This window comes from Schistocerca gregaria, chromosome 5 (assembly GCF_023897955.1).
Source record: "Schistocerca gregaria isolate iqSchGreg1 chromosome 5, iqSchGreg1.2, whole genome shotgun sequence".
NCBI lineage: Eukaryota > Metazoa > Arthropoda > Insecta > Orthoptera > Acrididae > Schistocerca > Schistocerca gregaria.
The window spans coordinates 36,216,359-36,242,264 of NC_064924.1; the positions used below are offsets into that span (position 1 = coordinate 36,216,359).

Genomic DNA, 25,906 nt, shown 5'->3' on the forward strand with positions numbered 1-25,906 from the left:
TTTCCAAATCATCATCATCATCATCATCGTCATCAGCCAATTGAATCATCAAATGATGTGGTCTCTTCGAGTCGTGGATTCAGGTAGGCTTTCAGTAGTCTTCTGCAAGTGGGACGGTCTTGGGCAGTTCTCTGCCAGGTGTTACCAGCGATCTCCCTGATGTCTTTGTCCCACCTGTCTGGTGGTCTTCCTCTAGGCCTCCGGTGCTCTCTCGGACTCCACTCCAGTACTAGCTTCGTCCATCTGTTGTCTTTTCTTCTTGCAACGTGGCCAGCCCACTGCCATTTCAAGGAGTCTATTGTCTCTAAGATGTCCTTAACCTTCGTCACAGAACGGAAGTCATCTGCCCTTTTCCTATCATTTCTTGTATAGCCCAGCATTGATCTCTCCATGCCTCTCTGTGCTGTCCTAAGTTTCCATTTTGTAAATGAGTTCAGTGCCCATGTCTCGCAGCCATACGTCATCACAGCAAGAATGCATTGATCAAATAGTGCTTTCTTCAGATTTACTGGCATTTTTTATCTGAATACTGTTGAATTCTTCCCAAATGCTTGCCAGCCAAGATTGATGCGTCAATAGATTTCTGGCCTTATGTCTCCCTTCATACTTATAATCTGACCAAGGTAGACATATTCACTGACCTCTTCTAATAGACTGTCCTTGACTTTCACATCTCCAGCTGGGACCCATTTGTTGGAAATTACTTTTGTTTTGGAATGGTTCATGTTCAAGCCAACCAGCTGACATTCCAGTGCAAGATCTGCAACTAAGTTTTGGAGCTCAGCGAAGTCTTTGGCTAGTAAGGCAATATCATCAGCGAATCTCAAGTTGGTAAGCCTTCTTCCATTAATTCTAATTCCCTTACCTTCCCAGCTCAGCTTTGACGTAGCCAATACAGAAGAGAACAGCTTTGGGGAGATGGAATCGCCTTGCTTGACACCCCTCAAGATGCGGAATTCTTGAGATGATTCGCCGATGTTAACATAAGCTGAAGAGTTCTCGTAGATTTTCCTGAGCACTTCAATGTAGGCTGCTCCCTCTCCTTGCTGACTCGAAACTTGGAGGACAGCTACATGGCTAACGGAGTCAAATGCCTTTTCAAAGTCAACAAAGGCAATGCAGAGAGGCAGTTGGTATTCATTCGCTCTGCTTATCACTTCACTAGCGGTCAGAATGTGGTCAATCGTGCTAAAATTGCTTCGGAATCCTGCTTGTTCCAAATAGTAAGGAAAAGTTTTGGAGAACGTTTAGTGAGCGGGTCTCGCAATAGGAAGTGGCACTACGAAAGTGGGAGGACGATCTCTACCGGGTTTCCGACCTACCTGAGGTGCTTATGACCGCAGTCGAACGAGTATCTCTACAGCGTGATCGGAATTTCAGTCGTACGGACATAGAGGCAACCAGTAACGAAAACTTGCGGGAGTGGATTGTTACGGTCCCACGCGGGACGTACTTTTCATTCAATACCCAGGGCGGGTTTGATGAGATGGAAGGGTACGCTAGTGTACCCCATTTCATTTCCGTCATCTTGTATTCTGGTTACCCACATTCAGAAAGGGAGCAACACCACGCCCTCGGCCCACTCTCATGGGGACAGTGGCTTAAAAAAACAGTCTGTCTGTAGCCACTTACGAGAAGAGACAAGCTCGTGTGCATTTGACTTACGCGGAATTGAATTTCATACGAACAGTTTCGCGGCTCATTCCTTGCTTAGTGAGCCGTGCGTGGGTCGTGTTCCCGCCATCATGTATTTTACACCATTTTTAACGTACTTCCACCTCACTACGTTAATTTAAATAACTACTGTCACTGAGTTGCTGCTTTGCCTGACTGTGACCGGCGCTAGCAGTGCGTATCGATATACCCCCTCTCGTAGTATCTTCGCTCGACTGCTATTACTTCCCGGTCGTTGTCTGTCGTAAGGGAGTTCGGGTCGTGAGTTCGGGCTGCCAGTCAGTTGGACTGTGCCAGGAGTGCAGTTCGGACCTGCCAGTCGGGGAGTTGGAACGTGGCACTAGTTCAGTCAGCTTGTAGCAGCAGTGAGGCCGCATGTGCATGGCTCGCCCGACCGCTGCCGCCACACATCACTTGAGCCGGGGATTGGCTTGCCGATCGCTTGTGGGATGGCTCTGTGTGTGTATCGACTCCCAATCGGTCTTCGTGACTGCACAGCCACTGCTCAGTGTCGTTCAAGTCTTCATCCAAGTGTCTGTCAAACTGTGTGTGTAGTTGGTGTCATTTCCACTGACAACGTGTGTTAAATGTTGTCGGCGCACTGGCAGTGAGTCTGTCGGTTGCTGCAGAGGGAAGTTATCTCTGCGCAGTGCAGTCGGCTGGGTCCGCTGGCAGTCCCTGCGCAGTGTCGGAGCGTGTGTGGAGCTGTCCGATCGCTATGAGCTTCGTGGTTCACCGACCCAGGGCGTCAAAGTTGAGTAGGGGTTTCAAGTATCCAAACCACGTCCATTCATGTTGTGAGGTTCGTTTCGGTGGTTCACTGTTGGGGAGGTTTTCTTGTGAGCAACACCGAGTGTTTCTATTGCTGAAATTTAGTCGCCATGCGGTGCAATTAACTATATTGGTTGACTACAATTCGAGTGCACCAACGGAATTTTCTGGCCGTTAGTGTGCCGGTTACATGCCCTGGCTACTAACATAATTTCAGGCAGCGTCCTTTCCTCACCTGTTGTTTCTGTCCAACATGGTGTGTAGTTTTGATAGCTAATACATTTTTCATTGTGGATAATCACGTTCGTAACCTTTTGTGTTTGAGTTCTCATCTACTGATTGGTGGAAAGCAAGTCGTTGTGTCGTTCGGTCCGTGGCTGTCCCCTGGTTGGGTTCCGATAGATCAAGTGTAGTTCGGCTCATCACCTGTCTCACCTAAGTGAAAGAGGGCAGACCGACCTCCCTGGAGGCTTCTGAATGCCGTTGTTTTTTTTTACTGTCCTTCTCACTGGTGTTTAATTGTCTGTTTATAATCAATCATAGCCAATGATTTAAAAAATCTAGTTTTTTGCTGAATTTTATGTCGGCAGACTACTATTGCTGGGTGAAATAAGGAAGACTGCGAGTTGTTGTTCGCACTGCTGCAGTGACTTGGCTGTGATCGTAAGGCGCAGGAGCGTGGACAAGGAGCAGCGCTGGCTGCTGCCCCGCCCTCACGCAGTTTAGGAATGATGATGGCAGAAACAACGGACATCTTTACTGCAATAATGGGTGAGGTGATAGGAGAAATTACCCCCACGCACCCATCACAATCGTGGATGGATGCATGATCGCCGGTACTCGAGTCCGAATTTTGATGACCGGAGCAGGTTTGGAGGTGACGCGCGACCTCCGAACGAGGTTACGCCACTGTGACTAATTAAGATTCGTGGCCCGCATCCATGTGGTAACGAAAGTAGTGAATAAGGAACTGTGAACAGATCATTACTAACAAGGGGAGTAGCTAATAATCTGCACGTGCTTGCTTCAGATGTGACAGGAACGGAGGTTGCGAATATAGGTTTCGAGGTTACGTTAGAACAGGTAAATGAGGCTGGAGAAGAGTGTCGACCAATAGTGCGTAAAAGCCGGGACTTGGCGGTGTCCTATCAACCATCATCAGAAGACGATAGGGTCAAATATAATCACTGGGGGGAAGAATCGAGCGTAGGGTCGGAATTAGGAGATGCCGTGGCGACAATTTTCCGAAGCGATGAGTCGATTGCAAAGGTATCATCGGCTTTGTATGTACAGTTCGAAATTGTTAGAGAGATACTTTTAGAAGAGGATGAGGTGACTGTACCCACCGTAAGTTCAATGTGTGCTGGACACAGGGTGTCAAGCGTCAGTTATCAGAGTGGTCGTTCTCCAGGAATGTACTGAGAGGGAGGTGTCGCCTACTTTGTCAATGATAAGACGAGAGTAGTCGTGGCTCTACTTAGGAGAATCCTATAGGTAACTGAGCCGATGCAGAATAACGTTACATGCCTTACGCAATATTTTTTTTCTGTGTGTCTGTACTCACGATGGAAACAATAGTAGAAGTAGACTTGTTAGATGATGATGTCTTTGTGTATGTATGGGGGAGATGTGTTCCATAATTTTAACGAGTGTGTAGATGAGGATAGAAAAGAGGGTGATTTTCTAGGGTTACTATTTCATACCGACAAGCACCCTGTAAGTGAAGTGTGTATAAATCATTATTCAACGAATCTGCCTCTAGTTCGGGGAATCAACGAGAAGAGTTTAGAAGAGATGATGATCGAGAAAATGTGTCACATATCTGACTCTGGTGAGTTAATACTAAATACATATTAGTAAATACTAAACACTAAATACTAAATACATATAGGTACGTTTTCTAGGAAGCACCAGTAACTAAAAAGGATTTTGTGTATGAGTTAAAAATTAAAGAACAGGATGAGTTATTCTTGAGGCCGTACCAAAACCGTGGCTGTATTGAGAGCAAAACTAAATTCTCTAACTCTTCTGTTGAAAACTTTGTGCAATTGTCCGGAATTTAAAAAAAAAAAAAAAAAAAAAAAAAACAAATTGGGCCAAGTAGTTAAACAATTAAAAGTTTTACGAAAGTTCTCTAGATGTTCTGGAAGACTACTGCAGATACACGTCTGCGACATGTTTTATTAGATTCACGAGACCAATAACATCTAACTAAATGCAAATCGTGCTTTACTTTGACCTCGTACAGTTTTGCGGTGGCTTCACATTAGCGAAGTTGCTAAATTTCAGGCAAAATCTTTTATTAGCCGTAACTCCGTAACTAAACAATTGCGGGCCTATGTTTATCTGAACTTTAATCTTTAGTTTTACTTTTAGAATAAAAAAATAACATTTGCATGTCATCGTGAATCACCCCGTGTATCAAATGGCGAAACCAACTACTCGCCCAGTTATTCCAGATTTTACGAGTTCTTACGAAGGAATTTGCTCGTATGGTCCTTTACTGATCCTTCCCCCGAACAAAAAAGGATGTTCAGTATGTTTTCAAAGCAGCTGAGCCAGTGTAAGAATTCGTCATTGTTAAGCCGCGGTGAAGCACGGACGGACGCGCCCTCTTGACCACGCTCCCTAGACATTTTGTGCTGGGTGGTGGGCAAGTGGAGATCACTTTCCTTCTAGCATACGGCAAGCGGAACCTGAAAAATTTAACCAGTGTATATCGCATGTTACCATGCTGTATCAAACTCGTCAGCCCCTACGCTTCGAGAACTGGATAATCTCCATTGTATTTACTGTTGGAAGCAGCACGGAACATGGGATGTCTTCCTCAAAGATTTTGGAAGCATCCTGAGTGAGTTACCTAACAGGTCCACTGGACTGGCCCCACTCTTACATCTGAAAAACAGAACACTTCCCAACGAATCGGGGAACTGGTTAGGTATCCATCCACTAAATAAATGAGGCACAAGGACGTTGCCGAACTTGCTATCGCAAACATCTGCAATGAAGCTGAGAAAAGAAAGTGCCGGTAAAAGAGGACCATTGTGGAGAAGGAAGGATCCGGTAGTCGGTCAGCAGGTCTTGTTGGTGAAGGCTCGCAGGTTGTCAAAGAACCAAAAGTTTTCGTCTAAAACGTTTTCCAGTGTTTATAATCGGCCATTCCAGGTATGTGGGGTCGTAGCTCAATATATGCGGCAGAACGAGAAACCCTACGATCAAAGCGATCAAAAGCAGCACAGCGCAGCACATACCGCACATAAAGTTGTACGTAAAGAGCCGGCAGGCGTAGGTGTCGAGACATTTCATTTTGTGTGACTTCTAAATTTATTTTTTGAATCAGCGTTGGTATTTCTCTTAGTGATGATTTGTGCGATACTTTTTTTTAGGGTTGTTCTTGTCGCAGCGATTTCTTTACTTGTATCATGCGGATTTGCTGTTGATTAGAATTTCTTCACAATTCACTGATGTGTCATCCTTATTACTATGAGGGTAAGTGTAGCTGGTTGATTAGAGACCTTTTTTATGAACGACAGTGAAAAATGAAAGTCTTTTGTGTAGCGCGATGTCTTACAGCATGTTTCAGAATGAAACTTCCTGGCAGATCAAAACTATGTGCCCGACCGAGACTCGAACTCGGGACCTTTGCCTTTCGCGGGCAAGTGCTCTACCATCTGAGCTACCGAAGCACGACTCACGCCCGGTCCTCACAGCTTTACTTCTGCCAGTATCTCGTCTCCTACCTTTGAGTCTCGGTCGGGCACACAGTTTTGATCTGCCAGGAAGTTTCATATCAGCGCACACTCCGCTGCAGAGTGAAAATCTCATTCTGGAAACATCCCCCAGGCTGTGGCAAAGCCATGTCTCCGCTATATCCTTTCTTTCAGGAGTGCTAGTTCTGCACAGTTCGCAGGAGAGCTTCTGTAAAGTTTGGAAGGTAGGAGACAAGATACTGGCAGAAGTAAAGCTGTGAGGACCGGGCGTGAGTCGTGCTTCGGTAGCTCAGATGCTAGAGCACTTGCCCGCGAAAGGCAAAGGTCCCGAGTTCGAGTCTCGGTCGTGCTCACAGTTTTGATCTGCCAGGAAGTTTCATATCAGCGCACACTCCGCTGCAGAGTGAAAATCTCATTCTGGAAATGTTTCAGAATGTTAAGGAACTGAAAATGTTAACATATGATGATTTTAGAAGTTTTGTTTATTGCCAGCCTGGTAAAGGTGCTGTCACTAAAGTTTCTTTTTTGTGTTGCTGGATAAAGTGTCATGTCGGTCGTATTACTGTAAGTCCAAGGGAAATGTAACGTGAAGGCGAGTTGATTTTGCGAGTAATTGAACATAGAAGTTCATAAAGAGTGAACACTAGAAGTTAAATTCTGTAGTTGTTTATGAAATAATGATACTTTTTGCAAAAGATCGACAAGTCATAGTATGAATGATAGCTGTACCACCAGAAACAGAAAATCTATGTAATATCCATGAGTTTTCCAACGCAGTTGGCCATAGGATGTGCTCACAATGAAGTGTCCAAACTCGTACAAGTAAAAGTAAAACTAGCCATCATAACTATTATAACGCAATTAACACTGTAGAGGAATAGATGAAGCTAAAGTATGAAAGCAGATACGCGTTTTGTCAGTGACAGAACTAGAGTACACAATGTGTATAAAGTGTCTCGCGAGGTCCATGTCTTGTACATGTTTTATGTATTAATTTACACGTTCTGTGTTGTGCAGGCCTCTGGTAAGCGCTCTGTTAATTTTCTGTGCAAAGATCCGAGGCTGTTATGTAGCCTTATTCAATTCCAGTGTACAAACTGTAGACTTCAGTGAACTTGTGTTAGATTTTCAACTGTGTAGGTTGTAAAACGTTTCTTGTGGACATACGTGTAAAAGCTCGTAGTTTTAACTTGTTTTGTTTGTAATCTCCCTCTCTGGTGTAGTGGCCTTCAGCCGACCACATGATCTTTACTTCCTATGAGTGTAGAAAGCTTAGAAAATTCTTGAGTGTGTTACGTTAAGCTTGGTGATATATTATTTCCGTATGAATTTTCGTAATTTTAAATAGTTTTCCTTATGATCCCCGTCTTTTGTTATTGTGGCGTTCAGGCAACTATGCTGTCCTTAGTCTGTATGCTGTTACTATAGAACGATTAGAAAATGATTGGATGTGTTATGATAAATATGATGACATACAATTTGCGTGTGAAACTCAACTGATTCCGTATGTTATAATAAGCTTAATGATATGCAACTGCCGTTTGGAGTCTCGTATTGTTGAATAATTTCAAAAAATGGTTCAGATGGCTCTGAGCACTATGGGACTTAACGGCTGAGGTCATCAGTCCCCTAGAACGTAGAACTACTTAAACCTAACTAACCTAAGGACATCACACACATCCATGCCGGAGGCAGGATTCGAGCCTGCGACCGTAAGGGTCGCGCGGTGAAAAATTTCCTTGTGACTGATGCTCTTACTGCGGCCCAAGATTGAACCAGGTGGTAGTCAGTTCATAAGTCGATGATTATAGGTTTAGTGGAGAATTTCTGAGAATTTGTATCAGCCGTACATCAACTGTTCAAATTTTTCTGTTTGAATCACTTTATCCATGTTTTCAATTTCTACGCCAAGTATCGACATTAAGTTTGCAGGTGCGGCATGCTGAGTACATGTCCCGTCATCAGCTGTTGTGTCCCGGTATCTGGTGCATGTGAAAGCTGAGTGGTAATCTACCACTGGATGTTTTCTGGTTTTTGAATCCACGCATACTTATCACTTCATCACCACTAACCAGTACCGTGCAAGGTTAAATGAATCAAAGTCTGCCTGTTTTATCACAAACGTTTCAGCATGTCAAGTCTGGTTTTTCTTTGGTTCAGCCGGTCGCTGTGAACGAGCGTTTCTAGGCGCTTCAGTCCCGAACCGAGCTGCTGCTACGGTCGCAGTTTCGAATCCTGCCTCGGACATGGACGTGTGTGATGTCCTTGGCTTAATGAGGTTTAACTAGTTCTACGTCTAGGCGACTCAGATGTTAAGTCCCATCGTGGTTAGAGCCATTTGAACCATCTTAGGTATAACTAAACAGTTCATGTTAAATGAATCCACTTTACATGGCACTTGGCCCAAATTACTTCTTTTCTCGTCATGTCCTCCATATAAGCAACTTAAAAGCAGTATCTATTACGATATTATGTGTAGTACAAATGACAGAAGGACACTATTAGATACCTGTATTAAGAGAATGATAGAACGTCTGCCACGTTTATGATGCCACTTTCACCAGTCCTTACATTCCTCTAATTATTCACGCAGATCAACATCCACATTGTCTGTTGTGTCATTAAATAATTTATTAATGATCATTACACCATTATTTTTTTATGTAGCAAGACATTTCTTTCAAAATGGCTCTGAGCATTATGGGATATAACTTCTGAGGTCATCAGTCCTCTAGAACTTAGAACTACTTAAATCTAACTAACCTAAGGACGTCACACACATCCATGCCCGAGGTAGGATTGGAACCTGCGACGGTAGCGGTCACGCGGTTCCAGACTGAAGCGTCTAGAACCGCTCGGCCACACTGTCCGGCGAGACATTTGGTTTTGGAGCTAAAAGCTCAGCAGCGTATGCATCGAAAGTGGATCTGGCGTACATAAATGCAATGAGGGCGATTTAGAGTATTTTGTTCGCAAATGTAACTAAATAAAAGTAAGTGAGTGTTCATATCCCGCATTTAGGCGTGTACACTGGTGTCAGGGAAGGTACAGCGGCCTTTCACTCCTAACCGATCCATTCTTCTTCAAAAGTTCTGTCACAAATTACTTTTCCCCCAGTTCGATTCCAAACTCTTCCCTCAGTTACTCGATCAACTATTTCAATCTACAACATTGTGGTGTAGTATGATATTTCTAAAACTTCACTTCTCATTTTGTCTGAGATGTTTTGTATCTTGAGTCCATAACCTTTACACGTAAAGAAAAGCCGTCGCAGCACCTCCAAGAGCGCACTCTGTCCGCCTCTGCTTACGGTAGGGCGAAGCGCACGGCAGCGGTTAGCAGTGGCCCACCTGTTGGTAGGGCGCGTACGTGGTGCAGCTGCGGTACGTCGACTCCTGCGGGGACGACGGCTCGCTGGTCGACTTCGACCTCGACGTGGAGGAGAGCGACGGCCGGTCCATCCTCGCGGGAACCTTCACCGTGAGCGAGCGCCTCGAGGCCATCACCGTACGTACCTAGGCCAGCGGCCTGCGGCACGCCTCTGCCAACTTTCGTCTTTCACTTTATCGGCACTCTGACGTTTCTGGACATGCAAACACCAGCGATAAACTCCCTATAAGTAACTTTATTACTCGGATAAGACACACGCAAACACCGTGGACTGAGACCATCTGGGCTCTGGAGGAGACAAGTGATCTGAGCACCCAAACAGACCGTAGATTCTACAGCCCTGATCACATTTTAAGATTTTCTGGTCACATTAAAATTTTTGACGTAGTGGTTTCCTTTTTCATCAGCTTTCTTATGCCTGATTCGACTACTTTCTCTCCTGCGTGCTCCTCTTCATTTGACAGTATTACGGGAAAGTTGGGTAAAGTGGACACCCCAAGGAAGATGTTGTGTTTCCCTGATGTCATGCTATATAGAAGCAAATGGAATCCGATAGGTGTCCAATAAGTAAGTTCCCTTATTTTACAAAAACAACAGTGCACACAATTTATCATTTTCAAATAATTTTACTCATATTGTAGAATGCTTCTATTACTTTTCTAAACAGTCGCTATCTTTTTGCAAGCATTTTTGGTAACGTGGCACAAGCTCTTCCAAATCACTTTTTCCCATGTTGGGTCCTGTGCTTATAGTATAGCCAGCTGTTGATGTGATTTTATATCAGTGTTGAAGTGCTCACCTCCAAGATGTCCATTGACTTGGGGAAACACGTGGGGATTCGTGTATACTTCCCAGGATGAACCTTGAGACCTCCGCCTCGGTCATTCCACCTGTATAAGGCCGAGCTTTCTCACGAAGAAAGAGAACTCTGCGTCACAAAAGTTCAGGGCGTTTTCTTTTGATGACAGCTCAAATTTTTCTACAGACATTACAGTGCCTCTCTACATTCACTTTGGTGTTCGAGGCAAGCAGTGAAATAGCAAAACCCGCTGACAGTCCCAAAAGATAGTTGCTACAACTTTCTCTACTGAAGGTATGACCCTTGTCTTTTCTGGGGCACTCTCGACAGGTTTCTTCCACATCGTTTCCCGACGTTTCGTCCCAGGAGTAGAATGATGAAGTCAGGTCTCATCCCCAGTGACAAGCCCTTTGAACAGCAGATGTCCCTTTCTCTCATGGATTTCAGAAACATTCTGGCCGAATCCATCCGTTTCCGTTCGTGGACATCACTCAGCAAACGAATCATCCATCTTGCAAAAACTTTATTGTACGGAAAATGGCCTGCACTCTGACACCCCTACCCATAGTAAGCCAGTGTCAATGTTCTCAACATTTACCAGTCTAACTCGTCAGCCCTCAAATGTCACAAGCACACTTTACTTTGTAGAGAAATAAAATAGGGAACCTACTTACTGGACAATCTTCGTATAACTCTGTAAACAGTACAAATTCCCTAACCATAAAGCAATTGTATTATTATTCAACTCTTTCTCTTGTACTAGAACGGTAGGCTTAACTGAAAGTAGATCAAAACTGAAAAACATTTCAAAATGGTAGGAAATTCAGGAGATGGAACATGGATAAGTTAAAAGAACCATACGTTGATTACAGTATCTGACGGGCCAATGGGCAACAATTCACTAGCACAGGGGAAAGGAATGCCACAGAAGGCGAATGGTTGCCTTTCACAAGCGAAATAATGAAAGCAGCAGAGGATGAAGTAGGAAAAGAGACAACGCCTAGTGGGAACCGTTGTGTATCACAGAAGATGACGAATTTAACTGATGAAAGGAGAAAAAATAAAAATGCTGCAAATGAATCAGGAGAAAGGGAACACACACATAAAAAATGACATTGGTAGGATGTGCAGAATGGCTAAGAAGAAATATCTGGAGGATTAATGTATCGATTTAGAAGCGTATTTCACTTGAGGAAGAATCATTACCGCCTACAGGAAAATTAAGGAGGCCCTTGGAGAAGAAAGAATTAACTATATGACTATGAAAAGTCAGTACCAAGCAAAGAAGGGAAAGCTGAGAGGTAGAAGTGATATATATAGAAGATCTACAAAAAGGAGATGAACTTGAAAGCAGTATTGTAGAAATGGGAGAGTGCATACAATGTAAATACTTTAGAATTAAAGCAGACCAATCAACGAAAAGCACCAGCGTTAAGTTGTCGACAGATGCACAAAAGAACGACTTAGAGTAAAATACGCATATACATACATACGTGAGAATGTGTGTGTGTGTGTGTGTGTGTGTGTGTGTGTGTGTGTGTGTGTGTGTATGTGAGTCTGTACGTGTGTGTAATTTGCTCTAGCTCAGTCAAAGGATAACAGCGAAATTAACAAGTCGTCTTTCTTTTGGGTGTGTCTATCAAAAACTCAAAGTTTCTGCTTTTGGTGAGTGGTCGCTTTTTATTCTAAAGTATTTACATTCTGCAACAACCTCCATACAGTGTTTACAACGCGAAGAAGACATAGATGAATATGAGATGGTAGATTTGACAAAATGACAAGAATTTAACAGAGCACAGAAAGACCTAACTCAAACAAGGTCGAGGAGTAGACGACATTACGTCGAAACTACAGATAGCCCCGGAAATACCAGCCATGACAAAACTATTCCATCTGGCCTGCAAGATGTATGGGACAGACGAACTATTTGCTTAATAAATCATGTCAGCAAAATACCTTCACGAATTCCTTACAGAAGACTGGAGAAACAGGTAGAAGCAGACCTCGGGGAAGATCACTCTGGATTCCGGAGAAATGAAGGAACACGCCCATCGATACTGACAACACGAATTATCTTCGAAGATAGATAAAGGAAAGGCAAACATTTTTATACTCAGAGAAAGCTTTTGACACTGTTGACTGGAATACGCTGAAATCCTGAAGGTAGCAGGGGCAAAATACAGGAAGTGTAAGGCTATTTACAACTTGTACAGAAAACAGGCGGCGGTTATAAGAGTCGAGGGGCATGTAAGGAAAGCAATAGTTGGGAAGGGATTGAGACAGTGTTGTACCCTATCCCCAGTGTTATTCAATCTGTACACTAAGCAAACAGTAAAGAAGACCAAAGAAAAATTTGGAGTAGGAAATACGGAGGAGGGAGAAGCTATAAAATACTTTGTCATTTGCCAATGACATTGTTATTCCATCAGAGACATCAAAGGATTTGGAAGACCAGATGAACGGAATGGACAGAGTCTAGAAAGGAGCATATAAGACACATATTAAAAATGCAAAACGAGTATAATGGATAGTAGAGTTAAATAAAATGATGCTGAGGGAATTGATTAGGACACTAGACACTAGAAACAGTAGATGAGTTTTGCCATTTTGGCAGGAAAATAACTGATGATGGCTTAAATAAGGGGGATATAGAATGCAGACTGGCAATAAAAAGAAAAGGGTTAGTGAAGAAGAGAAATTAGGTAACATGAAATATAGGAGATCTGTTATGGGATTATTCGTCTTTCTGTTATCTGAATACGCGTCTGAAGAAGCAAAGGTTCTTCTTGTCTTCAATTATGTCAATGTTTTTTATTTTAAAGAACTCTTCTTTTAATCGTATATCTTGATACACAAAGAGATCAGCTGTTGTAGCAAATGGCATTTTTCGTTTTCCTCACAGCATCCATTGACTCTTGCATAGCTTTGGCATTCCTAAACGATATGATGACATCTTAACATATACCTGTGATAAGAGAACATGTTTTTTTACCAAGATGGTAGTGCCTTAGTATAATTATTTTACGAAATACTTTCGTATTATTGCCAAATCAGTTGCCTCGAAACAAGATAAATACTTTACAACAGGCTGACCACTACGGCCGAGTGGACGCAATTGCGCTAAATGTTGTGTCGATACGAAATTACGTTCCCTACGCAATTTCATCCGTAGTCTATGCGACGCCGGCAAGGTATCTCAGGGCGTTAATAAAAAAAATATAAAAAAAACTGAGTGAATGGATGAACGATGTATTGAACAAGCGTCATGGAACGACCACCAACGAACAAAATGAGACTGGAATCAAAAGATGTGGATGGCGTCGTCGTGCCCGGGTTCGAGACTCGCCGCCAATTGTATTTTGATTAATAATCAGCATTGGCAGCCGAAGAATTCCAGCATAAGAAGTCAGCCTCATTCTGCCAACGGCCTTGTCGAAGAGGGCGGAAGAGCGGAAAGAGGTTCAGGGCACTCCTTTGTCCTACGGATGAGAAATTGCCCCTGAAAGCCGAAGAACAAGTAGCTGTCAACGGCATGAGGATGCAGAAGTCAATGGAAACAACCGCAATAAAGACAAATCTCGTATATCTACAGGACATGGGGCCTGTCACTGAGAAACTTCCATGCTGATCTCTCCATTGGCAAAAGGTTCCGGAGCAGTCCCCCATTCGGATATCCAGGAAGGGACTGCCAATAAGGAGGTGGTCATGAGAAAAATATTGAATAACCGACGAAAGGACAACGTTCTACGAGTCGAGGCGTGGAAATGTCGGAAGTTTGAATGTAATAGGCACGCTATAAAATCTGAAAATGGAAATGCAAAGGCTCAATCTAGATATAGTTGGGGTCAATGAAGTAAAATGGAAAGAAGACAAGGATTTCTGGACAGATGAGTATACGGTAGTATAAACAGCAGCAGGAAATGCTGTAACAGGAGTAGAATTCGTTATGAATAGGATGGTGTGGCGGAGAGTTTGTTACTGTGAACAGATTAGTGATAGAGTTGCTTTATCAGAATCGACAACGAATCAACACCAACAGCGATAGTTCAGATATACATGTCGACGTCGCAAGCTGAAGATGAAGAGATAGAGAAAATATATGAGGATATTGAAGGGGTAATACAGCACTTGAAGGAAGATGAAAATCTAATAGTCATGAAGGACTGGAATGCAGTTGTAAGGGAAGGAGCAGAAGAAAAGGTTACAGGAGAATATGAGCTTGGGACAAGGATTAAGAGAGGAGAAAGAGTAATTGAGTTCTGTACTAAATTTCAGTTAATAATAGCTATTACTCTGTTCAAGAATCACAAGAGGAGGAGGTATACTTGGAAAAGGCCGGGTGGAGCAGGAAAATTTCTGTTACATTCCTTCATAATCAGGCAGAGATTCCGAAATCAGATACTGGATTGCAAGGCGTACCCAGTAGCAGATATAGACACAGATCACAATGTAGTAGCGATGAAGAGTAGGCTCAAGTTCAAGAGGTTAGGCAGGAAGAATCAATACGCGAAGAAGTGGGATACGGAAGTAGTAATAAATACATGTTGCCGAGGAATGAAATAAGTACGAAGTGTAGGAAAACTAAGACGAAATGGCTGCATGAAAAATGTGAAGAAATTGAGAAAGATATGATGGTCGGAAGGACTGACTCAGTATATAGGAAACGCAAAACAACCTTCGGTGAAATTGAAAACATAGGTGCTAGCATTAAGAGTTCAACGGGAACTCCACTGTTAAATGCAGCGGAGAGATGCGAATAGGTGAAAAGAGTACACTGAAGGCCTCTATGATGGGAAGATTTGTCTGATGTATAGAAGAAGAAATAAGAGTCGATTTAGAAGAGATACGGGATCCTGTATTAGAATTAGAATTTAAGAGAGCTTTGAAGGACAAGGAAATAAGACATAATGGATAGATAACACTCCATCAGAATTCCTAAAATCCTTAAGGGAAGTGGCAACAAAATGACTACTCACGTTGGCTTGCGGAATGTATGAGCCCGGCAATATACCATCTGACTCTCGGAAAAATATCATCCATAGAATTCCGAAGACAGCGACAGATCACAAGAGCAAGAACTATCGTACAGTCAACTTAACAGCTCATGCATCCAAGTTGCGTAGAAGAATAACGTAAAGAAGAATTGAAATAGAAAATTGAGAGTGTGTTAGATGACGATCGGTTGTGCTTTAGAAAGGTAAAGGCACCAGAGAAACAGTTCTGAGTTGCGGTTAATAATGGAAGCAAAACTAACACTTTCATAGGATTTGTTGACCTCTAAAAGCGTTCGACAATGTAACATGGTGCAATATGTTCGAAATTCTGAGAAAAATAAGGCTAAGCTGTAGGAAGAGACGGGTAATGTACAATATGTACAAGTGCCAAGAGAAAATAATAAGAGTGGACGATCAAGAACGAAATGTTCGGATTAAAAAGGGTGTAAGACAGGGATGTAGTCTTTCGCCTCTACTGTTCAATCTGTACATCGTAGAAGCAATGATGGACATAAAAGAAAAGTTCACCTGTGGCTAGCGCAGCGACATACGGTGTTGACGACTGAGGGCAGTTATGTCATTTGTCATATGTCATTATAGCTATTAGGATTAGTATGTTTTTCGGTTGGTTAGTACCTGCAAGTAAATTTGGCAAGAGCAAGCCATTAAAGCCTATTTTTCCCTGGGAAAGAGGTCAGGTGTTGCAGCGTGGATGTGTGGATGCAAAACGCCTAGTCGATACTGACACGTGTAGGCCACTTAGTGGTGCAGTTACGACAGATCAGGAAACATCAGGTAGTGAATTACGCGACGTCAATATTGTTAGACAAAAGGAGGAGCAACTAACACGCTGAAGTGGGTGTATATAAAAGTGCCAATGATCACAGTATCTGGACTTACACTTCTAACAACCTATACTGTGTGGGAAGACAAATGCCCTCTTCAACTCTGCTACACTGTTTTATATATCATAATAGCTTCGTAGTTAATGAGCAATTTTACTTTCAAGGAAGCAACATTTCTTCATTTCGTGTAAAAAGTAGACCTCGGATTTCGTTTTTGTAGACTTCATTACATACTAAAAAAATGAATTTCTTTGTACCTACACGTACTCTTGTGCTGTTGCCCTTTCTAAGGTCTGATGATTGTTACAACGTCTAAATAAGTGGAAATGTGACAAAGAAGGCGAATTCTAAAATGTACGTAAAAGACAAATGACTAGGATAACACAACGTCACACAATATCAGGCTGACATGTCTACAACAGCCTGTTAGAAGAATTACAAACCTCATATGATATCTGACTTTCAGAAAGCAGTATGGTCTGACGTTCCCTGTGTTGTAAAAAAATTCTGTAGCTCTTGTAGCATGATGATACAGGAGTCCTGGATATCATCACTGTTTGGTTTTCGGAGTCTAAATATCAGATGGGTTTGCAAGCAAAATTATGGAATTTCAGGTTCGCCTATTGTGTAAACATACTCGCCCCAGCACATTTGTGTCATCATCAGTGGGTGTTGTTATTCATGTCTGTATTATATAAACCACGTCGTAAGTAGTACTAATTGCAGCGAAAATTAGGCGAGAAAATATTTTTTTGCCTGTTACAATTACTGCGTTATTCTGTAAAATGTTAGGTTATGTAGGACATCCTTGACAATATTGTATAGTTTGACGTCTGCAACGAAAAGATATTTTAGTGAGGTTGGTTGACCACTTAGCAAATCTCTTTATCTTTAAACGCAATTTTGTTTAGGTGAAAGTATTTCGCAGTTACTTACTGTCTATAGCAGTTAATTACTGTCTATCCGTCGTCATATGCATGGCCATCTGCTCCATTAATACGCATGGAAAAACATTTTTTAACACTTGCAAGTTCCAATAAATACTATTTAAAACGTGGTTTACATTTTACAGACTTGAATAATATCGTCCGCTGACGAGAGCACAAATGTGCTAAAAGATATTTCACCACAAGTAGTAGCAGTCGTTTGTGTAATAGGTGGTTTTGAATATCCGTAATTAAGTCCTGGTCATTTTCCTAGGTCTGTGTCAATAACTGTAATGTATTGATGATACATTAAGTCTCCCCTTTCCCAGATGTGTCCTACACAACCACCACCGTGAACCATCATCATAATCATTATCACCTATTTGGCTTTAAATACTGGATAAAAGTATCATTTACAATTTCTGTGCATTAAGATCTTCAGCAGTATAATTTATCCTGCATGTTTTGCAGTGCCGACTCTCGACTCTATTTAAATCTTCTTCCCTGTCCTTTCTCATGACTTGGACTGCAGCAAAGTGCTTCGTCAATGTACCTGTCCTCGGCTTTCCCGGGCGCACACACTCGTTCTAAGACCTGAGGGGAAACACCAAAGACACGACACATTACCATCTTTAATACGCTGCAGGAAACCGCTGGCGTTCGAAACAGATTCCACACGTATCGGAATAGATTACTACAGGGCCTCTGTGGTTTTTAAATGAAAGTTATACCTTTCATCCTGCAATATTTTGAGAAGCCCAGGTAGTGGCGTGGGGGTGGATATCGGTCACGTGCCATTCCCTCCAAACTAGACCACAGAGGCTCAATAATATTTAGATCTGGTGAGTCTGGAGGCCCAGTTCATCCTCGTGCTCTCAAAACCAGTGCTGTGTGAACAGGATCCTTGTGATCTCGGAACTCAGCATCACCATTGGACCACAAATATTGCATCAAGGGATGGACTTGCGATATAAAGCTTAGGTACAGTGAGTTTGGAACAGCAAGCGCTTGTGCTATCTCGGTTACCGAAGGACCCACCACACGAGCAGCAGAAATTTGCCATTAGGATGCACTTAACTCCAACTCAGTGGACTCACAGCTGCAAACAACACTACTGACCCTCACGGCGTGCTTCAGGACAGTGCGCAGGTGCCGTCATGCGGTCACACACAGCGGCGCAGCTCGCACGCTCGGCCAGCTTCTGCAGCCTCGGCCGCGACGCTGTTGCAGGGCACCATCAACTGCAGCATCCGCGGCGACGCGGGCTGGCGGGAGAACGCGGTGCAATACAGGATCCGCGACTGGTGCCAGGAGGGCGTCATCCGGCGCATCCTGGAGGCCACCAACCTCACGCTGGAGGAGGAGTGCGCCGTGCCGCCTGTAAGTCCGCACCGTAGCGTTCTGCCAGCCCAGCAACCCGGAATGCTTTGTGCATGGGTGGATGTGAATTTTCCTCTCACGTTTTGTGCTTGTGTTTCTGTATAGGGCCAAGTGCGGCGGCGATTATAGCCTACGTTACTTTGCTGTGGCTATGAGTAATTTAGGTAATAGAGGTACACTGGACCGGAGAATCGCTATCACCAGATTACATTTGTTACTAAGAGCTTATTCGCAGCGAAATGCGCTATAGATGATTCTGCACTTACCTGCGGTGCTATACTACGAAATTCCAATCTTCTGCAGAAACATAGGATCTATCACAGTTTCGCGCACTCGGAGTAAAGTCCAAAGTGTATCTGCTGAACAGAAACCCTACCAAAACGGCCAACGCGCTTAGATATGCTGCGTCAGTGGTCTCCGAAAATCTCTGTCTGAAAACTGAAAACAACTATTATTTCGTTCCAGTTGCACAGTGGTTTTGAAACTAGCTTTTTATGGTACAACATACACTTTAAAACAATTACCTATGTGAGTCGCATTTACTTTTGTCCTTGCGCCGTCGTTTTCAAGTGTGCAATGATCTAAATGACTGTTTTTTTCCCTGAACAACTCACTGTATACACAAATCTATCTTTCGCTAAATTTTTCAGAATCAGTTTCAAGAAATATTTATCAATCACAAAAGGAAAGTATTCTGCATCTATAATGACTCCTTTTAATGGGACTGAAGAAAAACTCCAACTAGCATGAACAATAACTTTCTCTCAACACTGTCGTACCATCATAAAAATTACTTTTTTCGCACTCCTTTCACTTTCAGGTGAAATACTTCCTATTAGCAGTGGTTGGGGGAACTAAATAATACAATAAACACATGTCTGATAATTCTCCCTGGACACTAACAATTGTACATTGTTACACAATGAAATCTTTACACTACAATAATTACTCATCTAGACTTTGCAGAAAAATAAACTCAAGAAGAATTACCTTTTACGAAATCTGTTGTCTCTTAAAGATGATTTCGAATAATCGTTTAACCCTAACCCTCAGTTACAGGGCATGGAGCACCTTGCGATGCCCGTGTATTTTTATTTGCTATTAAACTTGAGACTCAAGGGTAGAGGCATATGAGTGTAATGACTGAACGGTATTATTACCAACACTCAACTATCACACGGTAACTTATAAATAGTAGTTATGTAATGGGTTATAATGGTAAATTAAATCTTGAATACTCACCTTGAGATGCCTGAACAATGGGAGAAACCTCAACAGCTTTCAGACACAAATTCTGCAACTCAGCACTCATGATAACGCCTAAATATAAAATTTCTAATACACAGAATAATGTAGAATAATGTTGTAGGAAACACCGATAAACGTTGTAACGTCAATAAAGTTTGCAATAGTATTTGGTTTGTAATGTGCTGAAGGCATGAGAACAGTCTGTAATTTTAGAGAAAGTATTTTTCATGAAACTATTACTGCATGAGTTTAAGTGAGCTAATTGCTCTGATCGTAATAGTCAAACTCAGTGAAAAAGTAATTCATTACTCTTCGTTGTGTTGAAGACACTGTGATGCCTGTAAACTGTACTAATTGAACACAACAATCCATTTTACAATCTGTTTCCAATTATAAAAATGCAGCCAAGAAATATTATGCTTCATGTCATTGCACTGATGTCACGCCCTTTTTAACAGTTGGCTGAATTAACCCGAAAGGCATCTTGCCAATTCTGAATAGTATAAATATTGGCACAATAGCTGTAGTCTTCGGTATGCAGTGATGCTGTCTGCTTGTAAATGACCTCGTTGACAGTGTTTGTCTCAAATGTAAGATGACGTTAATTCATCTTTTAGAACCAAATTATTATTCTCTAACATAAACTGGAGAAAACTTGGCTGCACAATTTTAAGCAATACTGTTCAAAATCATCTCGTATGTAATGGCATCTCTGTTACATCTGATACCAGAACAGGTGTCTTATGACATCTGTCCCTACGAATAGAGCCTCATGGCACTCTCTTGTCCCTGGGGTGTGAAACTGCCCCTAAAGGCGGAAGAATCAGTAATGATGGACGGCATGAGGCTGCAGAAGTCAATGGAAACCCCTGCATTAAAGCCACATAATGTGTATCCACCACACATGTGGCCTGTAATGGAAAATGTCTCATTATGATCTCCCCATTGGTAAAAGATCACTAAATAGGCGCCCATTCGCAGTTCTGGGAGGGGACTGCCGAGGGGGAGGTGACCATGAGAAAAAGATCGAATAACTGTAGACATGAAAACGTTCTACAAGTCGTCACATGGAATGTCAGACGTTTGAATGTGGCAGGTAAGCTATAAAATCTGAAAAGGGAAATGCTGAGGTTCAATCTAGATATAGTGGGGGACATTAAAGTGAATTGGAATGAGACGAGGATTTCTGGTCGCATAAGTATAGGGTACAATCAACAGCAGCAGAAAATTGAATAATGGGAGTAGGAGTCGTTATGAATAGGAAGGTAGGGTAGAGAGTGAGCTACTGTCAACAGTTCAGTGACAGGGTTGTTCTCATCAGAACTGACAGCAAACAAACCCTACAACGACAGTTCAGGTACACATGCCGACGTCGCAAGCAGAAGACGAAGCGCCAGGGAAATTATATGAGGATACTGAACTGGTAATTTAGCAGCTAAAGGGAGGTGAAACTTCAATACTCAGGGGGACTGTAATACAGTTGTAGGGGAAGGAGTACGAGAAAGGGTGATGGGAAAACAGGGCTCGGCACTAGAAATGATAGAGAAGAATGACTAATCCAGTTCTTCAATAAATTCCAGCTAGTAACAGCGAATACTATGTTCAAGAATCACAAGAGGAGGAGATATACTTGGGTAAAGTTGGAAGATACTGGAAGACTTTAGTTATATTACATCATTCTCAGACAAAATTTCGAAATCAGATACTGGATAGTAAGCAGTTATAGACTCAGATCACAGTGTATTAGTGATGAAGAGTAAACTGAAGTTTAAGAGATTAGTCATGAAGAATCAGTACCCAAGGAACTGGGATACAGAGGTATTGAGGGATGAAGTGATACACTTGAAGTCCTCTAAGGCTATAGATAGCGCGTTAAAGAACAGCGCAGTAGGCACTTCAATAGCAGAGGAATAGACATATCTGAAAACACCAGTCACAGAAGCTAGAAAGGAAAACGTAATACAAAGAACGAATCTGCGAAGAAACCATCGGAAACAAGAGAAATACTTCAGCTGAACAATGAAAGAAGTAAGGGAAATTCAGCAATACAGAAATAAAAGGATCTGAGGAATGAAGCTAACACGAAATGGCTGCATGAAAAATGTGAATAAATCGAGAAAGAAATGATTGTCAGGACTGATTCGGCATGTAGAAAAGTCAAAACAACCATCCATGAAATTAAGAACAAGGGTTGTAACATTAAGAGTGGAATGAGAGTTCCGCTGTTAAATACAGAGGAGAGAGTAGATAGCTGGAAAGAGTATATTGAGAACCTTTATGGGTGGGAAGATTTGTCTGATGTGATAGAAGAAGAAGAAGCAAAAGACGGTTTAGAAGAGCTAGGGCATACTGTATTACAAAAAAAATGGTTCAAATGGCTCTGAGCACTATGGGACCTAACTTCTGAGATCATCAGTCCCCTAGAACCTGGAACTACTTAAACCTAACTAACCTAAGGACATCACACACATCCATGCCCGACGCAGGATTCGAACCTGCAACAGTACCTGTCGCGCGGTTCCAGACAGTAGCACTTACTGTATTACCATCAGAATTTGAAAGACCACTGGATAACTTTAGATCAAATAGGGTAGAAGGGACTGATAACATTCCATCAGAATTTCTAAAATCATTGGGGGAAGTTGCAACAAAACTATTATTCACGATGGTGTGTAGAATGCATGAGCCTTTCGGAAAAACATTAACTACACAACACCGAAGACAGCAAGAGCTGAAAGTGCGACAGCTATCGCACAATCAGCTTAACAGTTCATGTATCCAAGATGTCAACAAGTCTAATGTACAGAAGAATGGAAAAGACAATTGAGGATTTCTTAGATGACTATCAGTTTGACTTTAGGAAAGATAAAGGCACCAGAGAGACAGTCCTGACGTTTCAGTTGATAAAGCAGGCAAGACTAAAACAATCAAGACACATTCATACGATTTGTCTACTTGGAGAAAGAGTTCTACAATGTCAAATGGTGCAAGAAGCTCGAAATTCTGAGGAAAGTAAGGGTAAGCTATAGGTACAGGCAAGTAATATACAAAATAGACAAGAGCCAAGAGGGAATAATAAGAGTGGACGACCAAGAACGAAGAGCTAAGATTAAAGAAGGTGTAAACAGGGATGTGCTCGTTGTCATTCGCCTTCACTGTTCAGTCCCCACATCGAATAATCAATTACGGAAATAAAAAACAGGTTCAAGAGTGGAAATAAACTTCAAGGTGAAAAGATATCAATGAGAAGATTCGATGATGACATTGCTATACTCAGTGATAGTGATGCATAATTATAGGAAGAGCTGAACGGAATGAACAGTCCAATGATTACAGAGTAAATTGAAGAAAGACGAGTGTAATGAGAAGTAGCAGAAATGAGAACAGCGAAAAATTTAAAATCAGAATTAATGGTCACGAAGTAGATTACGTTAAGGAATTCTGCTACCTAGGTAGCAAAATAACCTGCGATGGATGGAACAAGGAGGACATCAAAAACAAACTAGCACTGCAAAAACGGCACTCCTGGATAAGCGGAATCTACTAGTATCAAACATAGGTCTCTATCTGAGGAAGATATTTCTGAGAATGTTTGTTCGCAGCACAGCATTGTATGGTAGTGATACATGGACTGTGTGAAACCCCTAACAGAAGAGAATCGAAGCGTTTGAGATATGGTGCTACAGCCGAATGTTGAAAATTAGGTGGGCTGATAACGTAAGGAATGAGGATGTTCTCAGTACAATGGGCAGGAAAGGAACATATGGGAAACAATGACAAGAAGGAGGGACAGGATGGTAGGACATCTGTTAAGACGTCAGGGAATAGCTTCCATGTTACTAGAGGGAGCTGTACAGGGTAAAAACTGTAGAGGAAAACGGAGCCTGGAATACATCCAGCAAGTAACTGAGGACGAGTGAATTTTTGGTTTTAAGTGCCACTCTGAGATGATGAGGTTGGCACATATCCCTCGACTCTATAGGCTTCCTCAATAAGAACATCTCACTTATCAATTCTAAGGTAGAATTTTTTTCTTACATTTATCTACAATTACACTTTCATTCAGTGAACAGTTTTATGTTAGACACATGATGAAGACCGCGTACGTTATAAGTCCTTAAAGTTTCCACCTCTGCAGCGTTCACATGCGCTATCCGTTAAGTTCCTGTTCTATTAGGTGAAATTATCGCAGTATGAATGTAGAATTTTAAAAAGGTCATGTTTGTCTGTCTCAGGAGAACCGTCAAATTTGCCTAATTTATCTCATACAATTTATTGTGTGTTAGCATACTCTTCACTTTGATAATAAGATGCCTTTACATTAATCATCTTAATACAGAAGGACTTATACAAAATGTGTGATTTGAATGAAGAAATAAACTTTAAACAATTCTCGTCGTCTTCCTTTGTAATACATGCCTCAAACTTCAAACACGCTAATTAATATACCATTTATTTCCAGTTATGCCTCCGTACTACTGAAGTTTCAAATCGCTTTACTTAAAATTATTTCTGTAGTAAGTAGTGGGAATAATGAAGTATTCCCCTGAAACTCATGTCCTTGACACGCAAAATCAGCCGAGTTCGGTTCCTCACATTAGCCCTCTTTCCTGTAATTACCTTTTTACGGTGCAGTGGCAATTTCAGACAGACAGCTACTTTCTCAGATTTACTGAATACACTATCACTAATACCATAAATGGGACTCGCTGAATCTAGAACGCAAGTAACGGCATCTTTCAAACCGAGACGGTGATGATAGGGTGAGCTGAAGTGTTCTGCGTTTGCCGTGTAGGCGAACAAGGCGGTTGCCGGCTGCATCACACGTCACTGTTGTGACGCATCGTGTCGATCGGATTATTACGTGGGTCTGGTGGTGTGATCTCGAACCCACGCATTCCGATCTGCACTAAACTTCTTTGATCTCTCCAGTTTCGATTAGATCTTTAGTCATAATTATTACGGCTGAAATGATTTTCGTTTCCGTATCTTCTTCGATTCCACAAGCCGCGTTCAATATTTCTGCCTCGGTAACCGCAATTGTGAAAGCTACCCCCTGGATTCCAATCGTTTTCTCGGAATAAATGGTGTCCCACTGAATGCCTCCAATCTTCCTACTTACTGCTAAACTGCCCTCCCGAATTCAAGTGGTGCGGCTGATCACTCTATGGGCAGTAATTTTATCTGAGATTAACAAAATTGTTGCTGAACGAGGTGGCTGTTTATCGTTATCAAATTCAAGCTGTCACAAGAAACCTTTAACTGCTTCCGCGTCGTTCTTGCAATGACCCGCCAAAACTATTTCTCTGAGGCGAACTGGTAATTGCGACAGAAAAATTCGCATTATTTTGGAGGGACTGTAGCGATTTGTGAATAACTCATTCTTACGCATCATGTACTCGAAAAAGCACGCAGAACTTGAGAAGTCAGAATTTTTAAAGTTCTTAACTCTTGACTCATTAAGTAACTTTCCTGTAACGTATACCTACGTTTAAAACGAGATTTAAAACGGAAACCATTTGAAATTGTAAATTTAAGTTACACAAGATTTATTTTTACAACTCCAAAGTGTTGTTTAAATACTTATTGTTGATTTAATTGCACTAAATGAATCCTGCAGTATTTTACATTTTATCACACAAAATCTCTTATTTTTGTGCTCTTTTTATATAGTACACATAAACGAACTGTTAGAGGTCTCAGTTTCACATTCTGAAAAGTTATAGTAGAACGAGTTCGAAAATTTTCTCGCGGCCTTATAGACCACACCTCGTGAGTTAAGTGTTGAGCATAATTACGCTGTAGCTGCGCTGTCCTGTGTTGTCTCTGACCAGTCAGCTGACAAGGATGCGGAACAGAAATGTTTACAAGTTTGACAGTCTCCAGCTTACGCATATATTCTTGCGACTCGTTCTCCCTCGAGATAATTGCATATAAATTCTAATTTCTGACGAACAGCTCATATAGGTGGAAGGGAATAATCAAGTTGTAGGAACCACTACATTGAGTGGATCTCGTTACCAATATTCCGGAAAATTTTAAATTTCCTAATAGTGTGAAAATGTTTGTTATCAAAACCATCATTATTGTGTGAGCATGTATTTTTCCTCGCACTATAAGTTGCTTCCCAGCTCTCTTGTGTCTGAAAACAGTCACAATGGCGGAAGAA

At 41.9% G+C, this 25,906-nt stretch overlaps 1 protein-coding gene across 1 annotated transcript in view; it reads left to right on the top strand.

Moving 5' to 3' along the window:
* The window catches only part of LOC126272813 (uncharacterized), a 58,951-nt gene that overhangs the window by 22,270 nt on the left and 10,775 nt on the right, over positions 1–25,906 (top strand). Inside the window, exons 2-3 of the mRNA XM_049976000.1 lie at positions 9,516–9,662; positions 18,340–18,489. Of these exons, the coding sequence (XP_049831957.1) occupies positions 9,516–9,662; positions 18,340–18,489 (297 nt within the window). The remainder of the gene's footprint in view (positions 1–9,515; positions 9,663–18,339; positions 18,490–25,906) is intronic.